Raw genomic sequence first — 24,465 nt, forward strand, 5'->3', positions numbered from 1 at the left:
GAACAAAATCTAAGATGAGATTAGAAGAATAGCCAAGGGTCAGCTGCACTTGAATACCAACTAAAGGGTTCTCAAAACCTCCATGAGCCAGGTGCGTACATCTACCTGCAATCTCAGCTGCTGGGGAGGTTGAGGCAGTAGGATCACAAGTCTGAGGCTATTCTGGGCAAGACCTTGGCACAAGTGTTAGAAAGACTGTCTCAAAATAAAAAATAAAAAATGGCTGAGACTATAGCTCAGTGGTCCCTAGGTTCAATCTCCAATACTAAAGAGGGGAGAAAGAACTCATAAGAAATAACCTTTTATGGCTGAGGAAAACTAGTTGTACCAAGGAGTTTATGAAACACAAAATTTATACTGATCTAAAAAGACTGCTGCTTCTGAGGTCTCTACAGTATTAGCACCAAAAGAGAAAGGCATAGAGTTACTTGGTAGATATATTTGTCCAATTACATATTAATGTGACCAATGAAAAATGCATGTATGCACAGCAATTTTATGCACCTCAATCATTTATAGAAAAACACTAAGAGCACAAGATTATATACAGCACAATTGTTTTTTTTTTTTTCTTTCCCCAAACAGAAACAGGATTCAGGGAAAGTTCAAGAGCCATGCCAATGAGAGTTTACATGCAATTCTTTATAAATCAGAAAGCCTTAAGAAATCAAAGTATATAGCCAGGTGTGGTGGCATAGGCTTGTAATCTCAGTACTTGGAAGGCTGAGACAGGAGGATCACAGGTTTGCAGACAGCATCAGCTACTTAGTGAGGCCCTCTGCAACTTAGTGAGCCCCTGTTTCAAAATAAAGGAAAAAAAACATGGCTGGAGATGTAGCTTAGAGGTAGAATGCCACTGAGTTAAATCCCCGGTACTGGGGAAAAAGAAAAAAAGAAAAAGAAAGAAATCAAAGTATAAAACTGTCAACTGTTTATAGTTGAAAAGGTTTTACTAACTTTTTTTTAAGCCAGGAGGAAAAAGGGATAACAATGATTTCTTTTTCTTACCTATGATAAACATGTCAATAGCAGCTGGATTCCGGGCCATTTGGTCCTAGAAAAGACAAATAAGTTAATTGATACAAATACATTTCTTGTTGTTCATTATCTAGATCTTTCCTGGAACAAGGCAAAACAGATAAACATAAAAATAACTTTGATGTTGTAATCAGACATTCCTCACACTTCAATTCCTGTTTTTATTTCTATGTTGAGGCTCTTTCTATAAAGAACCTGGAAAGTGACAGACACTTCTGAGTACAATAAACTCATACACTATAGTATTATAACTGTTACAGTAAACTGAGAAATTATCCTTCAAAGACATAACTAGTTTTCCTTAAACTTAAGATACTGTAACAAAAGTCACAGCGTTCCCTCTGTATATACAACAGTGTGCATTATTTATCCAATGGCAAATTTTCTTTTTGCATTCCATATCATTATGTCAGAATATTAGCTCTCTAACATAACTATACTCTATACCTATTCTACAACCCTGAAAATAACCTAATGAATACATTCATACAATCATGAATGAGTCAGAATGTATTGAAGGTTATGCTGAAACACATCTCCTACTTACTGGACATTGGTAGAAAACTTCGTTTTTGTTCCGGCCCTCTGCAGCTTCCACTGCTATGTACTGACTCAAACCAGTATGTATGCAAAAAGTTAGAGGGAGACAGTATTTCAGTCCCTGTCTTTGCTGGAATCCCCCGGCAGCTGTATCGACGTCTAACAAATCTTCAGAACGATAATGATTAGACAAAGCCATACTTCCCAATAACCTAAGGAGAATACAGACTCAAAAATGTAAAATCTTGCAGTGCCAAATAAATAGCTATGCTTCTTTTTTGATGAACACTTTCATATTAACAGCTTTATAAGTACTGACTAGCATAATAATTCTAAACAGGGAATACCAAAAACACTAATATCTATACATTCAACTCAAACTCTTTTCTGACTTAAATTCTGAATTGTCTAAATATCACTCTTAAAAACAAATATAATTTTATTGCTTTTAAGAATCTATCTTGCCGGGCGTGGTGGAGCACGCCTATAATCCCCGCGCTTGGGAGGCTGAGACAGGAGGATCGCATGGGTTCAAAGTCAGCCTCAGCTATTTAGTGAGGCTCTCAGCAACTTAGTGAGACCCTGTTTCCAAATAAAATATTAAAAAGGTCTGGGAGTATAGCCCAGAGGTAGGAAGCCTCTGGGTTTCACCCCCAGTACCACCAAAAAAAAAAAAAAAAAAAAAAGAATCTATCTTGCCATGATTTACTTATTTACCAGTATTAATTGGTTTGGCTAATTTAATTTTTTTTTTGGTACTGGGGATTGAACCCAGGGGGCATTCTACCTCTGAGCTACAATCACAGACCGTTTTATTTTTATTTTGAAACAGGATCTCACTAAGTTGCTAAGGCTAGTCTTGAACCTGCAATCCTCCTGTCTTAAACTCCTTAGTACTGGGATTACAAGCATGCGCCACCATGGCTAGTTTAATTTTTTTTTTTTTTTTTTTTTGGTGGTACTGGGGTTCCTGGAAGCCCCTCTACCTGTGGGATACACTCCCAAACCTGTTTTACACTCTTTTTTTTAAATTTGGAAACAGGGTCTCTTAAGCCAGCACGGCTGGCTTCGAACCTGTGCAATCCTCCTGTCTCCGCCTCCCAAGCACAGGGATTACAAGCATGTGACACCACGCCCAGCCAGTTTTTAAAGGGGTAAATTCTCTGATACCTTTATCTTGATACCACTGTTAGTTTACCCCATGTAACCACATAATATAAATCAGTCTAAATCGTGTAAATCAGGTAAATAAGCCTAAACCTTGTCCAAATCTTCACAAACCTGAAATATGTAGGATAAAATTTATCTTGTCAGGTACATGTGGCAATAGCATGAGTATCGAGGACCCTCTAGTGGGTGAAATTCCAATCCTCCGTTTTGCTGCTTGGGTTATGTATGGATAAAAATCCCTGGATGAAAATTCATAACCCGCTTGTCATGAATTTGTCAGTGTGGGCAACTTTTTAAATAATGTTCTTTCCTATCTGCTCTTAAAATGACAAATTTTCAATTTTGTCAACTTTCAATAGGTAGAAAAACAGACTAGGGAAAAATAACCAGTAACTTGGGCTTATTTGGTCCTGACCTCCCCGCCCCCCCAGTACCAGAGAGTGATCCCAGGGGCATTCTACCTCCAAGCAATACCCCCAGCCCTATTTTTTTATTCTTTGTTCTGAAACAGCGTCTCACTAAGTTGTAGAAAGCCTCACCAAGTAGCTGAGGCTGCCCTCAAACCTGCTATCCTGTCTCAGCCTCCCAGATACTGGGATTACAAGTGTGCACGCCACACCCAGCTTCTATTTCCGAATACCACCTTGGACTTTCCTCAAGATCACCTCGGAAACTCCCTGAACGCACTTACTCCTGATCTGAAACCATCACCAGAGGTTTCCATATCCTTCACACACAAAGGAAGACAAAAGTCTAGTAAGAACAATGCACTGCTCTCCCTGGCTCTTATTAGCACTTCTCAGTGTCTAAAGAAGCCTAATTTCATGAACATATCAAAGGAGTAGGCCCACGCCAAGCATACTGCTCTTGAACTGTGAGGGGATTTGGTGGCTGCTCCGTGATCTGCTTTTAACAAGAAGGTCCACAATGAATACTGCATCTTTTAGCAGGTGTAAAGAGGCCAATTACCAGCTGTACTTGAATATGACAAAACTCTATTTTCTTTAGTTTAATGTGTGTAGCTCTGAGCAAATTATTGCTTTTCATATATATAGCAGACAGATTTTGCATCAAACTCTAAAAACACTTTACTTGACCTATATTAAGATACACATGTCAAGAGTCCTGAACAGGTTATCTAAAATATACTCACAAATATATTTCTTCCTATCTCCTAGGTCCCACAGTCCCACCCCCCAAACAGACTTCACTTTAATTATAAAGATGTACTGAATAAGCCGGGTGTGGTGGCGCACACTTGTAATCCCAGCATTCGGGAGGCTGAGATAGGAGGATCACAGTTCGCGGACAGCCTCAGCTACTTAGTGAGGCCCTCTGCAACTCAGTGAGACCGGTTTCAAAATAAAGAATAAAAAATAGGGCTGGGGATGTAGCTCAGAAGTCGAATGGCCCTGGGTTCCATCCCCAGACACCCCCCAAAAAAAGTACTGAATAAAATGATGGCATTATGAGATGTACTAATTTTGACAAAATTAAGCTAAAGATTTTGTCTTATGGACTGCTATATGGAGAAAGAGGGAATCCCTATATTACTTTAATTTGTTAAAGATAACTACAAATATAATTTATTTACTTTCATTCTAGAAAATAACTTGTATCATTAAAAATAACCATAACATTGACCATCTTACCCAGGAACCACCAACTTCTGCCCGTTGTGGATCCGGTATGAACACCGGTAATCGTCTGGGAGCTTGCAACCAATCTGAGCCTCCACAGCATCAAGGTCTTCTTCCCGAGCACCTTCTGCGAGGCACACCAAAAAATGAATTATGGACACACAAAGAGACTTCAAAAGGAAATAGAATCTATCTGCTAATCACCGAAACAACTTGGGGTGAGTCAATTCTGTCCAAAATGTATTGCTTTTAAAATACAGGGAAATTCACTGAAAATCTGTTTGATGCACAGACCAAGCAAATTCTTTAGTTTCTTCTCAACAAGAAAAACATGGCACTCCATAAAATATGGATAAGGGGCACCTATGAGATATACAATAATTTTATTACATTGCAACATAAACCTTTGGGTAGCTCTCATACTCTAAATCTTATACATTAATATTCCTCTGTTTATTTTTTGAAAATCCCAGAAATTCTCTAAGCTGATGTTTCTCTAAAGTTTTAATGTCGCTTTTTTTTTTTTTTTTTTTGGCGGTACTGGGGATAGAAAGCAGGGGCATTCTACCTCCAAGCTACACCCCCAGGCCTATCTTTTATTCTTTATTTGAAAACAAGGTCTCACTAAGTTGCAAAGGGTCTCACTAAGTAGTAGCTGAGGCTGTCCTTGAACCGCAATCCTCCCGTCTCGGCCTCACAAATACTGGGATTAAAAGCGTGTGCCAAGCCGGGTGTGATGGCGCACGCTTGTAATCCCCGCATAGGAGGATTGCACAGGTTCAAAGCCAGCCTCAGCTACTTAGTAAGGCTCTCAGCAACTTAGTGAGAATAGCCTGGATGTAGAAAGCCCCTGGGTTCCACTCCTAGTAGCACCAAAAAAAAAAAAAAAAAAAAAAAAAAAAAAAGCGACTGCCACCACACCCGGCTAATGTAGTCTCTTTATGGGAACTATAGAACATAACTGTAGGTTCATCCTGTCAGGAGGCCACTACCTTGAAGTCTATTTTGCACAATCATAAACTTGCCGTGAATTCTAGTTAAAAAGCAGGAATGAACTACAAATACCAAGAGAAGAGATGCACTTCCAGCAATGGCCCACCAGGATGTTGGACCAAATCTCATTGAACGACAAAATTTTGTTTGAAGACATAAAAAAAAAAAAAAACAAAAAGGAGAAGAGAAGAGGAGGCCTCAAAGGAGAGGTAAACTAGGATTAATCTGTTATCTGGAGCCACCTTGTTTCTACAGAACTTGCTGATTCTGAAAGCACACATAGGGCTCAGAGAACACAACGCTGAGCAATGCTGTAGGTAGCACTACGGGCAGGAAGGTAAAAACAACGGGAGCTCAGGGTCCACGAAGGAGAGGGGCCTGTGCAAAGACAAGGATTTCTGGCTAGCATCCAGAGGGCCTCATCCTAGGACTCGGATAGTCCTCACAGACTAAAGCCCAGCTTCCAACCATGTCAATCCCCAACTGGACTGAGTTGACCTGCCCACTGACTAGGTGCCAGAAAATAGCATTACCCCCAAACTCAAGTAATGGCTAGTAATTAAAAAACTAGGCCAACATAAAAATAAGATCTGACTAAAGCATAAAAGAAAAGAAAAAAAATCCACAGTATATTCAGTTACTAGAATCAGTAAACATAGACTTTAAAATAACCTTACAAGATATATTCAATAAATGAAATGGTGAGTTTCAGCAGAGAACCAGAAATTATTAAATAAGTTGAATGAAAACCTGATAGCTAAATAAAACAATAATTAAAATGAAGAATACACTGAAAGAGTTAAAAAGCAAATTAGAAGTTTAAAACTGAAGAAGGAATTATTAACTAGAAGCTAAGACACAGGACAAAAAGGGATAGAAAAATACACACAGAGCATAAAACACACATGGGAGGAATAGTAAAAGGGGCTGAGATTCATGCATTGGAATCCTAGAAGGCCAGAAAAAAGAGAAAGAAAAAGAAAAAAAAAAAAAACGAGGTGGCAATCTTTGAAGAGATAATAGCAGAGAATTTTACAAAATCAATGAAAACATCAAACCACGATTCAAGAAGTATTATAAACCCCAGAGAGAAAAAGTGTATCTAGATGAATCACTAGGAAACTGCTGAAAATCAAAGACATGGAGAAATCCTAAAAGCAGTTAGAGGGGCCAAGGCACATAAGCACCTTCAAAGAAAACAGATGGGCGAATTCTGAACAAAAACAACACAAGGCAGAATGATGTCTTCAAAGTGGTAAAAAAAAAAAAAAAAAAAAAAAAAAAAAAAAAAAAAAAAAAAAAGCCGGGCGTGGTGGCGCATGCTTGTAATCCCCGCGCTTGGGATACTGAGACAGGAGGACTGCGCAGGTTTGAAGCCAGCCTCAGCTACTTAGTGAGGCTCTCAGCAACTTAGTGAGACCCTGTTTCCAAATAAAATATAAAATAGGGCTGGGAATATAGCCCAGAGGTAGAAAGCCTCTGGGTTCCACCCCCAGTACCACCAAAAGAACCCCAAAAATCAAAGTGGTAAAAAAAAAAATCAGTGAATTGAATTCGATATTCAGTAAACATATCCTTCAACAGCGAGGATGAAATATGTTTTTAGACTAAGGAAATATGAAAATACCCATCAGCAATAATCCCTCAACTAAAATAATACTAAAAAGGGCCAAGCACAGTGGCACATGCCAGTAATCTCAGAAAGATCACAAATTCAAGGCCAGCCTCAGTGATTTAGTGAGACTTTGCTTTAAAAGAAAATAGCGGTTTTGTTTTGTTTTTTGTGGTACCGGGGGTAAAATCCAGGAGCTTTTCTATCTCCAGGCTATACTCCCAGACCTATTTTATACTTTATTTGGAATCAGGGTCTCACTAAGTTGCTGAGGGAGCCTCATTAAGTAGCTGAGGCTGGCTTCAAACCTGTGCGATCCTCCTGTCTCAGCCTCCCAAGCGTGCGGATTATAAGTGTGCGCCACTACGTCCGGCTCAAAAAAGGAATTCTTTAGCAAGAAGGAAAATATACCAGATGGAAGAATAAAGATATAGGAAGAAATTAAGAGCAACCAGAAAAGGTAAATATGAAAGAATCCAAAATAATATTGAATATATATAAAACAATGGTGTTTGTGGGTATTAATACAGTGAAAATTAAGTTCACAAAAAACACAACCCAGTGAGGGCAGGGATGAGGCTCAGTGGTAGAGTGCTGGCCTCGCAGGTGAGGGCCCTGGGCTGGATACCCAGCACGGCACCCTCACTTAAAATCCACCACACAAAGGACTGAATGTACGCTAGGATTCTTTTCATTGTTCAGGAAGTGGTACACATACGAATTTACATTAGACTTTAATAAGTAGAAGATGTATGTGTTTTAATTCCTAAAAAATAAAAGAAATATAACAAAGGAGGAAGGATGGAATAAGATATGAGGAGAATGTGATAAAGAACATTGAACATGATATATTTAAGTTCAGATCCTACCCCCTGATAAATCCAAACCCTCCCTCAGATAAAGCAGCTTTCTCAGAGCTAAAAGAGGTCTTTTCATAATGACAAAAAGTTAAATTGATATCCAAATATAATTCTAATTGTATGTACCTAATAACACAGCTTCAAAATAAAAGTTTTAAATGCTAGAACTAAAATATTTAGGGAAAAGACCTATCTACAAACAGAGTGGATGTATTCATTTTCTACTGCAGTATTAGCAGCTTAAAACAACAGTGTGTGTGTGTGTGTGTGTGTGTGTGTGTGTGTGTGTGTGTGTGTGTTCAAATAAATGTAAGGCTATGACAGCCCAGGCAAGGCTCCTTTCTTAAACTCCTCTCCCACACAGGCAGGTGAAGACCTCGCGTCCTTACTCTAGGCTCAGCTGAGGGGAGGTGGAGTAGGCTGTGTCCACCCTCCAGGAAACCAAGCCACAAGTCCAGTCATGACTCCACTGGATCCTCTGTTTAGGCCCACAAGGCTGAAATCATGGTGGCAAGTAGGTCTGCTATCTCATCTTGCCTATCTTTTGCTTGGGATCCTCTTCAAACGCAGGCAGCATTCTGTTTCTTGCAGTCGTAGGATGGAGGCTCTCAGCTCCTAGAGGCCACCCACTCCCTACCATGGGCTACCTTCACAACATGCCATTTTTTGCTTCATCGAAGTCAGTAGGAGGGACAGTCACACTTTGAATCTCTGGCTTCTGGAAGCCCTAGTCCCTTTTAATGGCTCACTTGATCAAGTTCAGGCCCACTTAAAGTAGTTTACCTTCTGATTAATGGTGAATTCAAATTTTACTAATTTGGGGCCTTAACATATCTCTAAAATCCCTTTACTTTTTCATATAATATGGCCTAATCACAGGAATGAATTCAATTACATTCACAGTACTGTCTATACTCAAGGCATGTATAACCAGGGGAGGAAGCTTGGGGGCTGCCTCAAAACTCAGCCTACCACAGTGCGAAATTTTAACATACCTCTCTCAGTAACAAACAGAAAAAAGCAGACAACAAAAGAAAAGCAGTACGGGTGTAGAAGATCTGAATAAGATTAACAGGGCTTACCTAGTAATCAGTACTGAATCTGACAACTACAGAATATGCTTTCTTTCCAAGTGTTATCAAAATAGATTATATACGAGACTATAAAACAAGTCATAACAAAACTTTTTTTGTATGTGGGTATCACTGGGGATTGAACCCAGGGGGATTCTACCTCCAAGCTACACTCCAAACCCTACTTTATTTTTTTATTTGGAAACAGGGTCTCACTAAGTTGATGAGTCTCACTACTTGCTGAGGCTGTCTTCAACCCTGTGATCTTCCTGTCTCAGCCTCCCAAGTACTGGGATTACAGGCATGTGCCACCCACACCCAGCTACAACAAATTCTAAATGACAGAACTCACACAGAGTAGATTCTCTCATCACAGTGAAATTAAAATGTAAACTATATATATATATATATATATATATATATTTAATTATATATATATATATATATATATATATATTTTTTTTTTTTTTTTTTTGGTGGTACTGGGGTTCCTGGAAGCCCTTTTACCTCCGGGCTACACTCCCAGACCTATTTTTATATTTTTATTTGGGAACAGGGTCTCTTAAGCCAAGCAAGGCTGGCTTCGAACCTGCGCAATCCTCCTGTCTCTGCCTCCCAAGCGCGGGGATTACAAGCGTGCGCCACCACGCCCGGCTGTAAACTGTATTTTTAAAGATTACTAAAAGGCTCCAAATCTTTGGAAATTAAGTAACACATTTTATATAACCATGGGTTAAAGAAGAATTCAGGAAAAACTATGAAGTACATTTTAATGAAAATACACCATATTAAATTCTGTGGAATAAGCTGATTTGCTTACAGAGAAATTTATAGCCCTAAATTGATCAAAAAAAGAAAGTCTAAAAATCCAGGATCTAAGTAATCATCTCGAGTCAGGAAAACAAATCACAGTAGACTCAAACAGAAGGTGTCAGAAAAACTAACTAAATACAAAACAAACATACAATAAAGAGGACTGACCAAAAAGCTAGTTGTTTGAAATGATTAAATTGATTGCTGCTATCTAGCAAGACTGACCAAGAAAAACAGACAATACAAATAACTAGTATCAGAAATGGAAAAGATATTACCACTATAGATTAAATGAGAGTTAGAAAAAGGGTATTATAAAAATTTTTATGTCAGCCAAGCGTGGTGGCGCACACTTGTAATCCCCGCACTTGGGAGGCTGAGACAGGAGGATCGCACAGGTTCGAAGCCAGCCTTACTACTTAGTGAAGCTCTCAGCAACTTAGTGAAACCCTGTTTCCAAATAAAATATAAAAAAGGGCTGGGAATATAGTCCAGATGTAGAAAGACCCTGGGTTCCAACCCCAGTACCACCAAAAATAAATAAATAAAACTTTCCACAATAAAAACTTGAGAGTTGAATGGCTTGCTGGCATATTTTACTAATCATTTATGCAAAAATGAGACCAAGCTTACATAACTCTTCCAAGGAACAGAAAAAGAAGCCTAACACTTCCAGACTTGTTTTACAAGGCCAACATATCTTGGAACCAAAAACCTGGTAAGAATATTGCAAGAAAGGAAAATTTTAGGCCAAATTCCCATATGTATATTGATGTAAAAGCCTCAATAAAATGCTAGCAAATTTATCTGAATATATGTAAAGGATAATATGTTATAAATAGAATAAGCTCATTCTGGGAATGCAAAGTTGGTTTAACATTCAGAAAAATCAATCAATGTAGTTCATCACATAAACCAAATAAAGGAGAAAAATCAAAAGATCCTAAGATAGTCCTGAGAGAGTCATTTGATAAGAAACAAATAATTATCTTCCCAAACTAACATCAGAGGAACTTCCTTCAATAAAGAACAACAAAAATCCCATAGTAAACATGTTTAAAAGTGAAATGTTCAAAGTTTCCCCCTGCAATATGAAAGATAAGGATGCCTACCATCATCATTTCTACCCAACCCTGTACTGAAGGTTTTATCTAGAGCAATAAAGCAAGAAAAAGAAACTAGTGATATACAGGGTTTGGAAAGTCAGAATTACAATGACTGTTTTCCTTTTTTTGTGTGTATGCCAGAGAGAGAGGGGGTCTGGGGATGGAACTCAGGGCTTTCTACCTCCAGGCTACACTCTCAGACATATTTTATACTTTATTTGGAAACAAGATCTCACTAAGCTGCTAAGAACCTCACTAAGTAGCTGAGGCTAACTTTGAACCTGCATGATCCTCCTGTCTCAGCCTACTAAATACTGGGATTACAGCCTGCACCACCATGCCTGGCTTAACTATCATTACTCTATACCCTTTGAGAAATTCAAATCAAAAGTACTACTGCATACTTACCAGAAAAACACCATTTTAAAAAGATGACAACATTAAAATGCTGGTAAAAATGTAAACTGCTGGAACTACTTTGGATAATAAACAGTAGCTTTTGAAGTTTAATATAAGCATACTCTAAAACCTAGAAAACACAATCCTAGATGTTTATCTGATAGAACTATACTCATAAAAATTTAGAGCATCATTTGCAATAGCCAGAACTGGAAACAACCCAAATATCCATCAACAGTAAAATATACATATGCTTGGTAATCTACTCAGATAATGGAGTACCACATCCCAACAAAAATAAAAAAGTATTTGTTATGGCTTGGACCTGGAATGTCCCTGTAAAGTTCATGTGTTGAAGACTTCATCCCCAATGTGGCAATATCCAGAGGTGGAGCTTTTGGGAAGTGATTGGATCATAAGTGTAACAATTTGAATGAACTGCTGGGAGGAGGTGGGAACTGTAGACAAGTGGGGCATGGTTGGAGAAAGCAGGTCACAGGGGCTGTGCCCTTGAAGACTATATCTTACTGCTCACCCCTTACTCTCTGCTTTGAGGCTGCCATAAGCTGGAGTCAGCCCACCATGGACTGAAACCTCTGAAACTGAGGCAAGATGAGTCCTTTCTTCATTAAGTTGTTTTTCTTAGGTATTTTTTACAGCAAAGAAAAGCCAACACACTGCTAATACACACAGCACAATCTAATCTCACAACAAAACCAGAAGCAATTCATATAAAATACACAGTCACGCAATTTATATAAAATTCAAATAAAAAACTCAATAACACTTGCAATCAGGATAGTTGGACATCTCTATGAAAGAAGAAAGGGATATTAGGAAGATTCTAGATACAGATAATACTCTACTTCTTCATCTGGGGGTATAACAAGGAACGTGTTCACTTGTGATAACTCAATGAGTTACATATGATTTGTGTACATTTCTGTATATTTGTTAGGATCATTAATGACAGCATGTACTCCTGTATAATATATGTATATGTATATGTATATGTGTGTGTATGCATATATATATATATATATATATATATATATATATATATATAGTAACATAGTAACGTTAGCTCTTCAGGAATCTTTCTAAACACCCATAATCCAGTCTAATCATAAGTGAAACATCAGACAAAACCAATGTAAGGAATTTTCTACAAAATACATGAATATTTCTCAGAACTATAAAAATAATACAAGACAAGGAGCCAGGTGTGGTGGCACATGCTTGTAATCCCAGTACTTGGGAGGCTGAGACAGGAGGATCACAGGTTTGTGTCCAGCCTCAGTTACTTAGAGAGGCTCTCCATAACTTAGTGAGACCCTGTTTCAAAATAAAGAATAAAAATTAGGGTTGGGGATGTAGCTCAGAGGTAGAATGCCCCTGGTTTCAATCTCCAATACCCCCCCCAAAAAAAGGGAAGGGGGCAAGGAAAGAAGGGACTGCCACAAATAATTACAGAGACTTAACAACTAAATGTGATGTGCTGTTCTAGACTGGATCTTGGGCCAGATAAAGGACATTAATACAAATCTGGTGTATTAATTCTTCTTCCAAATGAAGTCTGAACTTTCAAATGAAGTTTAGTTAATAGCAACATATTAATGAAGACATTTTAGTTTTAATAAATATCCCACATAGGGACATTTAGGGATAACTAAGTGAGGGTATACAGAACTCTGAATTATCTTTGCAATTTCCCCATAAATCTAAAACTACTTTAAACTAGGAGTTGAATATAAGAGGAACAAAGCAAACAGCTGTCTGAATTAGTATACGAGAAAAAGAAATTTATATTTGTATGTTATGTGCTATATGTTTAGATATTTAACATGTAAGATTAAGAAACTAAGAACTTCTTGAAGACAGAAAGAAAAAAAAGAGAGAATTAATAAGGTAACAGATGTTTACAACATAAGAATCCTGCTATTCTAGATTCCGAAAGCCAGACCGACAGGGTGCTTATCTTGTTCTACTACTCACCAACTAGGCTATGTGATCTCTGGCAAGTTATTTCACCTCTTTAAACTTGTTTACTCACCTGCAAAAGGGGGACAATACCACCTACCTGAGACAATTATAGTGAGGATTAAATAAGACTTCATTTAATAAAGTGCTAATTTAATAAAGTGCTTTACCAACAATAAATATTCATTTATTTCCCGGCCCCTTCACCTACTCAAATGAGGAAACAGTGAAAGATTATCAGAAGCCAGGAAGCTTAGATTAGAGCTCGACTTTTCTCACTAGGTCGGGTGAGACCTTGCACAAATCACCTAAATATTCTGGGTATGTTTTTTAACCTGTGAAATAAGGGTATTAACATAAACCGGAGGCTGGCTAATTAAAGACTACAGGCTAAATCCTGGCCTGCTGCTTGTTTCTATCAATAAAGTTTTACTGGAATCTACTCACAGCAATTTGCTTATATATTATCTATGGCTGTTTTCCTAAAACAATAGCAGGGCCGAAGAGCCGTGACAGAGACCATGAGTCCCACAAAGCATAGAATATATACTATCTAATCCTTTAATGAAAATATTTCAATGCCAACCCTTGGTCTAAATCACTGTTAAGTTCCCAACTCAAAAATTCTAAACAAACACAAAAGTATGAAATTTGAAGATACATGAGAACACTGATGTATCATAATTTCAAGATGTTCTATAAAAATTGTCCCAAACCCAATGCCTCTTTGTTCACCAATATTCCATGTTATCTGCTACCTCTGTGACCTTGAAACTGAATCAGGAACTGTGGCACCTGAGGTGAGCAGCTCGGTTCCTGACTCAGCTGTAAAATCCATGAACCTAGAGTCCCTTGAGTCCCCAGCACTGCAGGTACCCAAGAGTTTTTAACCTATTCCACATATGGCAAGCCCTCAAGAACTCCCACCTGGTAGCAAAGCAGGAGATTCAAGGAATTTTCTGACAACCGCACTTCAAACCGACAGGTAAGAGATAAGAACCTGGAAGCACCAAATCCAATGTAACCACAACAACCACAAAAGTAAGGGCAGGGAGAGAAGAAACTGAAACTGTGCCGAAGATAAGAACCACTTCTACATTCTCCTATTCCAAATGCTCTACTATTGGACTAGCTCTTAAAGAGACCTAAAACATGTTAAACAAAAAAGGATGGGTCCTCTCTGCCTCTGACCAATGTTAAGACCACAGCTCTGGAGCCAGCTCTATATATTAAATTGCTGGTTTTACCTTTTGCTTTGTTATGGTAAACAACTTCATTTTTTATGTCTCTGGTGGATCCCCTATAAAATGAAAATAGAATTGAGTGCTGTGGCGCACGCCTGTAATCCCACCTACTTGGGAGACTGAGGCAGGAAGACTGCAAGTTGAAGGCCAGCCTTGGCCACTTAGCAAGATTCTGTCTCAAAATAAAAACTAAAAAAGGCTGGGGATATAGCTCAGTGGCAGAGTGCCCCTGAATTCAATACCTTGCACCACAGAGAGAGGGAGAGTTAATATAGTAATTACCCATCTCACAGGATTTTTTTTAATGGTACTGAGGATGAAAACCAGGGGCATTCTACCTCTGACCTACACTCCCAGCCCTATTTTTTATTCTTTATTTTGAAACAGGGTCTCACTGAGTTGCAAAGAGCCTCACTAAGAAACTGAGGCTGTCCGTGAACCGTGATCCTCCTGTCTCAGCCCCCCGAATGCTGGGATTATGGGATTACAAGCATGCACCACCACGCCCGGCTTCTCAAAGGATTTTTGAAAATTACATGAAGTAATAATACAAAACATTTAGGTTACTACCTAGCTCTGTGCTTAATAAGTAATAGCTATTGTAAGCTATTACCTATTTTACTTATCACTACTAAATATTAATTTTTTGAATGATCGTCTTCTTGAAATATTTCACACCACACACCAGGTTAATACTATCCTTTCTTCTTAGAAAATAAACTATTAAAAATGTATTAATCAAGGGTACCTTCTGGCAAAGCACTACTCTATTTCCTCTACTAAAATCCTTTCTTCTACCTTCTAGCAATTCAGTTTTAAGCACCTGATCATGAAATCATGGTCTGTATTGAAAGTGATATTTCCATGAGAATTTACAGTGGAAATATGAGAGATAAAAGGCATACTATGTTAAAAGAGGCTGTGGTTCAAAAGCAAAGCATTTGAGAAGAACCAAAACCAAAACATGTGGACAATGTCTTTCAGTGGAGAAATTTGAAAATACCTGGAGGGTAAAGCAGGTACATCACAATATATCTATGTACTTTTCTGGACATTAAATAACATGTCAAATTAGTAGAAATAACTTGTTAATATTCTTTGCCCAAATTGAACCATAGTAGAAAGTGCATGGATTCTAGGGTCAAATATATCTCAGATCAAATCTTAATTTCACTAGTTTGCTTTATTTTATTTATTTGTTTATTTATTTATTTTGGTACTGGGGATTAAACCCAGAGGCATGAGCCATACCCCAGCCCTATTTTATCTTTTATTCTAAAACATGGTCTTGCTAAGTTGATGAGGGTCTAAATTGCTGAGGCTGGCCTCCAATCTGCAATCCTCTGTCTCAGCTTCCCAAGTACTAGGATTACAGAGGTATGCCACCACACTCAGCTTAGTTCCACTACTTATTAAATATTAAAATAAGGATAAAAATTTGCCTTATTCTAATATGCTGCTCTTAACACTTTTTTTTTTTTGCAGCACTGGAGATGGAAGCCAGGGGCACTGTACCTCAAAGCTACACCCCCAGCCCTATTTGTTTTAGTCTTTATTTTTTTGAAACAGAGTCTCACTGAGTTGCAGAGGGCATCCATGAACCGTGATCCTCCAGTCTCCGCCTCCCGAATGCTGGGATTACAAGTGTGCACCACCACGCCCAGCGTCTTTGCTCTTAACACTCTTTTTTTTTTTTAAAGTTTATTAAAAAGATAGAAATACAGAAGACAGTTATAGCCCCATGCCACTCAGGAGTGGCACAGGGGGGTGGTTTGAATGAATTCACCTGCTCTTAATGCATTCTTAATGCAGTTTGTTTCCAAATATTTGACTGTCAAGCATTTACTTGTACTGAAAGTAGAAGAGGATGCTGATACAGTAGGCAAAGTTTTCAATTAAAAATAATCTTTAGGCCAGACCCCTGGAGAAACCGGGCCCAGTAAGACGCTGGGTTCTGGGTGGGGGTCGCGCGCGGGGCACGCCAGCTGGGGCCCGGGTCGCGGGACTCTGGGCCCCGGCCGAACTGCAAGTAGCACGCCAGACTCCTGGAGAAACCAGGCCCAGAACAGAAAAAGATAAAGAAAAATATCGGAGAGGAGGTAAGAAAGCTGTTATGGATGCCAGGACACTGGAGATGCAGACAAAACTTATCTAAATGCACTGGAACTTATGGAAAAATTCGCCGTGAAAGAGGACTGCTATTTCTCTATATTGTTAAGAATCTCAGACATCACCTGTAAGGAGAGAGTTTAGCGGAGACCAAGGAGAAATGCGGTGTTGAAACAGTTCTCCGCAATGGTGGTGGAGACTTGTATTCAGGAGAAGCAGAAACCGGATCTTACCAACTTTATTTTTTTGGAGAAATTACACCAAATGTCGAATGCTACCATCACGCTTGCTTAGGAACACTGGACAACATTCAGAGTGAAAAAAGAGCCTGGGAAGGATTTGAAACGGTGGAGGCAGTGGCAATGCCATTGGCCAATACTCAGGGGAGGCAGAGATCTGATACATTACACCTGGAACCTTTGAAATAATAGCCACAGAGACAGTGATCGGAACCTGCTGAGGGGTTAGGCGGGCGCTGGGGCCAGTGGCCGACATCGGAGCTTGCTGTGAGGAAAGGCCACTACCGAGGCCTCCGTGGCCGGGATTGGAACCTGCCGAAGGGTTAGACCGATGCTGGGGCCAGCGAGGCTGGCATTGGAGCCTGCCATGAGGCAAGGCTTGTGCTGGGGCCTCCGAGGTCGGGTCCGGAACCTGCTGAGGGGTTAGGCCGGTGCTGAGGCCAGCGAGGCTGGCATCAGAGCCTGCCATGAGACAAGGCCGGTACTGGGGCCTCCGAGGTCAGGATAAGAGCCTGCCGAGGGGTTAGGCCGGTGCTGGGGCCAGTGAGGCCGGCATCGGAGCCTGCCATGAGACAAGGCCGGACTGGGGCCTCTGAGGCCGGGATAAGAGCCTGCCGAGGGTTAGGCCAGTACTGGGGCCAGCAAGGCCGGCATCGGAGCCTGCTGTGAGGCAAGGCCAGTGCTGGGGCCTCCGAGGCCGGGATTGGAGCCTGCCTTGAGGCAAGGCTGGTACTGGGGCCTCCGAGGCCAGGATAAGAGCCTGCCGAGGGGTTAGGCCGGTGCTGGGGCCAGCGAGGCCGGCATCGGAGCCTGCCATGAGGCATGACCAGTGCTGGGGCCTCCAAGGCCGGGATCGGAGCCTGCCGAGGGGTTAGGCCGGTGCTGGGGCCAGCGAGGCCGGCATCGGAGCCTGCCATGAGGCATGACCAGTGCTGGGGCCTCCAAGGCCGGGATCGGAGCCTGCTGAGGGGTTAGGCCAGTGCTGGGGCCAGCGAGGCTGGCATCGGAGCCTGCCGTAAGGCAAGGCCGGTGCTGGGGCCTCTGAGGCCGGCATCAGCCTGCCTTGAGGCAAGGCCGGTACTGGGGCCTCCGAGGCCGGGATCGGAGCCTGCCGAGGGGTTAGGCCAGTGCTGGGGCCAGCGAGGCCGGCATCGGAGCCTGCTGTGAGGCATGACCAGTGCTGGGGCCTCCAAGGCCGGGATCAGAGCCTGCCGAGGGGTTAGGCCGGTGCTGGGGCCAGTGAGGCCGGCATCAGAGCCTGCCTTGAGGCAAGGCAAGTACTAGGGCCTCCGAGGCCAGGATAAGAGCCTGCCGAGGGGTTAGGCCGGTGCTGGGGCCAGCGAGGCTGGCACCGGAGCCTGCCGTGAGGCATGACCAGTGCAGGGGCCTCCGAGGCCGGGATCGGAGCCTGATGAGGAGTTAGGCCGGTGCTGGGGCCAGCGAGGCCGGCATCGGAGCCTGCCGTGAGGCAAGGCCAATACTGGGGCCTCCTAGGCCAGGATAAGAGCCTGCTGAGGGGTTAGGCCAGTGCTCGAGCCAGTGAGGCCGGCATCGCAGCCTGCCGTGAGGCAAGGCCGAAACTGGGGCCTCCGAGGCCAGGATAAGAGCCTGCTGAGGGGTTAGGCCGGTGCGGGGGCCAGTGAGGCCGGCACCAGAGCCTGCCATGAGGCAAGGCCGGTACTGGGGCCTCCGAGGCCGGGATTGGAGCCTGCCGAGGGGTGAGGCCGATGCTGGGGCCAGCGAGGCCGGCATCGGAGCTTGCCGTGAGGCAAGGCCGGTGTTGGGACCTCCGAAGCCAGGATTGGAGCCTGCCGTGAGGCAAGGCCGATACTGGGGCCTCCGAGGCCAGGATAAGAGCCTGCTGAGGGGTTAGGCCGGTGCTGGAGGCAGTGAGGCCAGCATTGCAGCCTGCCGTGAGGCATGGCCAGTGCTGGGACCTCCGAGGTCAGTATCGGAGCCGGCTGAGGGGTTAGGCCAGTGCTGGGGCCAGCGAGGCCGGCACCGGAGCCTGCCGTGAGGCAAGGCCGGTACTGGGGCCTCCAAGGCTGGGATTGGAGCCTGCCGAGGGGTGAGGCCGATGCTGGGGCCAGTGAGGCCGGCATCGGAGCCTGCCTTGAGGCAAGGCCGGTACTGGGGCCTCGAGGCCAGGATAAGAGCCTGCCGAGGGGTTAGGCCAGTGCTGGGGCCAGCGAGGCCGGCACTGGAGCCTGCCTTGAGGCAAGGCCGGTACTGGGGCCTCGAGGCCAGGATAAAAGCCTGCTGAGGGGTTAAGCCGGTGCTGGGGCCAGCGAGGCCGGCATTGGAGCCTGCCGTGAGGCATGACCAGTGCTGGGGTCTCCGAGGCTGGGATTGGAGCCTGCCGAGGGGTTAGGCCGGTGCTGGGGCCAGTGAGGCCGGCATCGGAGCCTGCCGTGAGGCATGACCAGTGCTGGGGTCTCCGAGGCCGGGATCGGAGCCTGCCGAGAGGTTAGGCCGGTGCTGGGGCCAGTGAGGCCGGCATCGGAGCCTGCCTTGAGGCAAGGCCGGTACTGGGGCCTCGAGGCCAGGATAAGAGCCTGCTGAGGGGTTAGGCCGGTGCTGGGGCCAGCGAGGCCGGCATCGGAGCCTGCCGTGAGGCATGACCAGTGCTGGGGTCTCCGAGGCCGGGATCAAAGCCTGCCGAGGGGTTAGGCCGGTGCTGGGGCCAGTGAGGCCGGCATCGGAGCCTGCCATGAGGCAAGGCCGGTACTGGGGCCTCTGAGGCCGGGATATGAGCCTGCCGAGGGGTTAGGCCGGTGCTGGGGCCAGTGAGGCCGGCATCGGAGCCTGCCTTGAGGCATGACCAGTGCTGGGGCCTCCAAGGCCGGGATCGGAGCCTGATGAGGGGTTAGGCCGGTGCTGGGGCCAGCGAGGCCGGCATCGGAGCCTGGCGTGAGGCAAGTTCACTCCTGCGGCCTCCAAGGCCGGGACCAAAGCCAGCTTAGGGGTTAGACCGGTGCAGGAGCCAGCGAGACCAGAACTGGGGCCTTCCATGAGGCAAGGCCGCTGCTTGAGCCAGCGAGGTCTGGATCAGTCCACTGAGTAGCCAGGCCACTACTGGGACCATCAAGAGTGGGATCGGTACTTGCAACGCAGCATGCACAGAGAAATATCGCAGAAAATATAAATCAGACGCTTCTCTTAATCAGCAATAACTAGGAGGAAAAGGGCAACAGGAAGAGGTTGAGCTATAGAAAGGGCCCTATAGTGAAGCAACTAATGTGACCAATCAGAGGGTATGTAATACTGGAGGACGGAGCCTCTTTAAAATGCAGGAGGTACATAAACAAATGTATCAAAGTAAATCACCAAAGAAGCGGTGGGATGGAGGGAGGGGGAGGGAATGGGATGGGGGCTGGAGGAGGGCTAATTGGATGATGTGTGCTTGTGTATCCTCTCAAGTCTTGTACTTCAATGTGATTGATATATGACTACAATGCACCAATTTAAAAAATAAATTAATAAAAAAAATAATAATAATAATCTTTAGGGCTAGGGGTGTATCTCACTGGTAGAGTGTTTGCCTAGTATAGGTAAGGCCCAGGGCAGCACACATATTTGCCTAGAATGGTTGAGGTCCAATCTGTAGCACTACAAAAAAACCCAAAACCAAAACCCCAAAAAATCTTTGAAAAAGGAATCACAACAGTTATTTTCAAGTGATCTTAGCATTACTAGTTCTTTATATAAAACAAATATAGAGCCAGGCGTGGTGGCACACGCTTGTAATCCTAGCATTTGTGAGGCTAAAACAGGAGGACTGTGCAGGTTCAAAGCCAGCCTCGGCTACGTAGTGAGGCCCTTTGCAACTCAGTGAGACCCTGTTTGAAAATAAAGAATAAAAAAAAGGGCCGAGGATGTCACTCGGAGGCAGAATGCCCCTGGGTTCCATACCCAGTACCACAAAAAGGTGAAAATAAAAATAAATTTAAAAATATAAAAAATAAGGAGTTCAGCTTTCTCTTCTAATATATAGCCATGTGGGTACCATGGCTGAGCAAAAACAGGGCAAACAGAGTGGAGGTCCTTTTAACAATCTTGGTGTTCTGCTTTGTTGGCCAAAAGTGAATGATGAACTACAGACAAGGTTGGATGGTGCAGTCGCACAGATGACAGAGTTCTTAAGTTATTTAAATCTATTTAGACTAAGAGTAACTAAGATAGGGAAGGGAGACCCTGCATTCCCGGTACCTTTCAGAGATAAAACCATCCGAGGACACCTGGGCTCCAAATATTTCTTGAGATCATCCCAGGCCTTTTTAATAGCAGCATAATGGTCAATGTATCTTCCTACATCGGAGTAAGTGTCTATGAAGAGAGACTTCCAACACTGGTTCTTCCGGGCTTTCTCTTCCCTAAACAGATTTTAAAAATGAGATTTAAAATCTTTGAAATGATGTTGGCATATATTTTCAACACTTACCAGTACACTTTTTGGGGGAGTTTGTCTTCCTTTTTCACTTATTTTGGCCACAAAGAGAGACTAAGTAGCAGAAGCGATACACCAAAAGTTTTAATAGGAGTTACTGCTGGTATGGTGGGACTTTTAATTACTTATTACTTAAAATTTTCTTAAGTTTTATAATCATTAATAAAATAGAATGAATATACATTTCAACTTGCTCCCTAAGATCTATCAATAATAAAATTTTCAAAGGTATGTGTAGTTGGTCAATTTTAGAGAATACTTAAAGAGTCTAGTGCTGTAGTATTATTAATCTAGCACCTCGAAACTGGGCCAGCCAGAGAATCATAAAGCATCAAAATAACAATATGATTCAACATTTCTATTTGGTACAATGCTGTAAACATTTACTGAGTGTCCATTTTGCCACTGAGGACATAAGACTTTTTTGCCTTAAAAAATGTATAGTCTAATCAGGGAGAAAAAGTAAAGTATAAATTTAAGAGTCAAGTGGTGGAGGAGAAAGGAGCCACAGAGGGCCTTAAGATGACATACTAATGAGCTCGGACTTTCTTCTGTAGGAAATAGAGAACCATGGAAGAAGGGTTTTAATGGGAAGGTTAAAAGAGCAGCATTGTGGTTGCAGTGTTGGAGGAGCAGATTTGAAGGATGTTAACTCCTGACACAGACAGGAGTTAGGAACTTTTGCAGTAGTCCTGGTAAGACATGATGAACTGAACTAAAGCTGTGGAGGCTGGGTAAAATAAACAGGAAGACTTGAGAAATATACAGAAGCTGAAGTCAGGATGGCTTCATAACTAAATGGATATGGGAAATAGCAAGAGGAGACTTAAGCCAGGTGTGGTGGCGCACGCTTGTAATTCCAGCGTTCAGGAGACCCAGACTGGAGGATTCCAGTTCGCAGACAGCCTCAGCGACTTAGTGAGGTCATTTGAAACTCAGTGAGACCCTGTTTCAAAATAAAGAATAAAAAATAGGGCTGGGGTGTAGCTCGAAAGTAGAATGCCCCTGGGTCCCATCCCCAGTACCACAAAAAAAAAAAAAAAAAAGAGGAGGTTTAAGATGATTCCTCACTCCAGCTGGATGCAGGGATAAAAGTGGTTTCTACCAAGTGCAAAAGGATAGGTTTAGGCATGGGGATAAGACCGAAAGTCTTATCAAATCAGACTGAACCTTTTTTGAGGAGAGGGAATGAAGCCAGAAGGGATACATCTTTTTACTAATTTAAATATCATATACATATTATAAAAACTAAACATTACCTAAGAACTGGGCTAGGGATATAGCTCAGTGGTAGAGCACTTGCCTAGCATGTATGAGGCCCTGGATTCCATTCTCAGCAAAACCAAAAAATAAAAATGTAAAAGTGCCAAAGAACCTGTAGTAAGAAACTAGTCTCCAGTTCTAATCCAAACCCCTCAAAGAAAACTTGAGATCTTGATAGAAGTTACATTTATCATTATAAGTGTTTATACCTCTAACTTTTGATTTATGAATTTAAATGTATCTGCTGATACCCTAAGGTAAAAGATGAGAACTCAGCAATACCTAAAATTCCCCCTTTCCCATTCTTCTTCCCCCCAGTGTTTGATAGCTGTTATTAACTTTTAGTTCGGTAGGACTAAATGCTTACAGCTTTAAATAATATACTTTAACCTCTACATCTTGCTTCACTGACTTCGGTATTTACCTGACTCTCCTTGATCTAAGAAAAGACATTACTATTCCTACCTTTCCCAGCTCCCACCGTCTGTCAACTACACTTTCATCCTGTCAAATTTGTTAACATTAACTGAACCTAGTTAACCCCTGTGGGACAGCCAAGAGAAAGAATGGTCCAGCGGCAGCTGTACCAATGAGCTTAGAGCCCTGCGGGGATGTCAGGGTGGAGGCTCAGGTGTGAGAGTGAGGAGCACTCAGGTGGCCACAGGAACTGCACCAATGGTGCAGAGAGCTGACAGAAAGAGGGAGAGAGCAGCGGACCAACACAGAGCCTTGGCCCACCAACATTTACTGGCTGACAGAAGAAGCCATCAGGAGATAAAAAGACAAGGGCTAGAGAAAATCAGGGCAGACTAGTGTTACAGTAGCCAGAGTCAAATTTTAACAATAGGTGTTCCCCACTAGAGGATAAGAAAGGGAAGGGGGTAGTTAGAGGGAGATTGAATGACAGGTACGAAAATACAGCTAAAAAGGAGGAATAAGTTCTAGTGCTCTACAGTACAGTAGGATGACAACAGTTTACAACCATTTATTATATAAATATATTTTACAAAGAACTAAGAGGAATTCAAAGTTTTCCAATACAAAGAAATGAAGAGTGTTTAAGGTGACAGGAATTAACCTGATTTGATCACTGCACATTGCATATATATATATACATATATATACTAAAATCATAAATACATACAATTATTATGTATCAATTAAAAACAGTTAAAACTTTAGAATTTTTAATTCTCCCCCCCATACAAACACATACACACACAAAAGAATACATGTTCTCCAAATACTTACTCAGATATTAGCCAGTATTTTTTGCAGTGTCTTCTCCACAGTGGATCATGACTTGACAGCTGGCTAAGTCTCCGACTGACATAGCAACAACTGGTAGTAACCAGATTCACAGTTAGTATAAAAGAAAACTTCAAAACAATTTAAAGATAAAGATTTAAATTATCATTGTTAACTAGTCTTTCATTCCTTTTACTTTTCTAGTATAACTACCTAGTGAGTAGTAAATCTTAACTAGTTTAGTTCATAAGTAAATCCTGAAACCTCTACAACTATAACTTTCATAAGTCTATAAACATATATCATTAAAGTTCACCTCAAATCAAGGAGCTTTCCTACATTATCAGAACAGTACTTATCTCTATATAAGAAGAAATGTTATTCATGTGTTAAGAAAGCACTTTTTAAGATCGTAAAATGTATGTTACTAAATGCATATGCCGGTTTTATTCTAGTTTTTCTTAAATAAATATTAGAGTCAAAATGCTTTTCATTAAAGCAACATTTGGAGAGTCCCCCTAAAATGAACGTTTGAATCATAAGAGTTCTGATTCGACACTTGTCGCTATAGTAATTATTAGCTATCCCAAAACATAAAACATTACAAGCAAATAATTTGCTTAGTGTATTGAGATTTCTAACACAATAGGGTTCTAAGCCTATAAATGCTATTCTACATAACTAATTTGCA

General features: G+C 42.1%; 1 protein-coding gene across 3 annotated transcripts in view; it reads right to left on the minus strand.

Annotated features, from left to right (window-relative positions):
- Window positions 1-24,465, minus strand: part of FBXO3 (F-box protein 3) — a gene marked incomplete at both ends in the record, with an annotated part of 49,000 nt that overhangs the window by 21,168 nt on the left and 3,367 nt on the right. For 2 of the 3 annotated variants that reach the window (XM_080716277.1, XM_080716276.1), the window contains 5 exons: window positions 1,009-1,054; window positions 1,586-1,790; window positions 4,401-4,515; window positions 21,026-21,189; window positions 23,778-23,867. In XM_080716277.1, the coding sequence (XP_080572403.1) occupies window positions 1,009-1,054; window positions 1,586-1,790; window positions 4,401-4,515; window positions 21,026-21,189; window positions 23,778-23,867 (620 nt within the window). The remainder of the gene's footprint in view (window positions 1-1,008; window positions 1,055-1,585; window positions 1,791-4,400; window positions 4,516-21,025; window positions 21,190-23,777; window positions 23,868-24,465) is intronic. The other variant, XM_080716278.1, reaches the window with a different exon arrangement.

This window comes from Muscardinus avellanarius (assembly GCF_963383645.1).
Source record: "Muscardinus avellanarius genome assembly, chromosome: 1".
Taxonomy (NCBI): Eukaryota; Metazoa; Chordata; class Mammalia; order Rodentia; family Gliridae; genus Muscardinus; species Muscardinus avellanarius.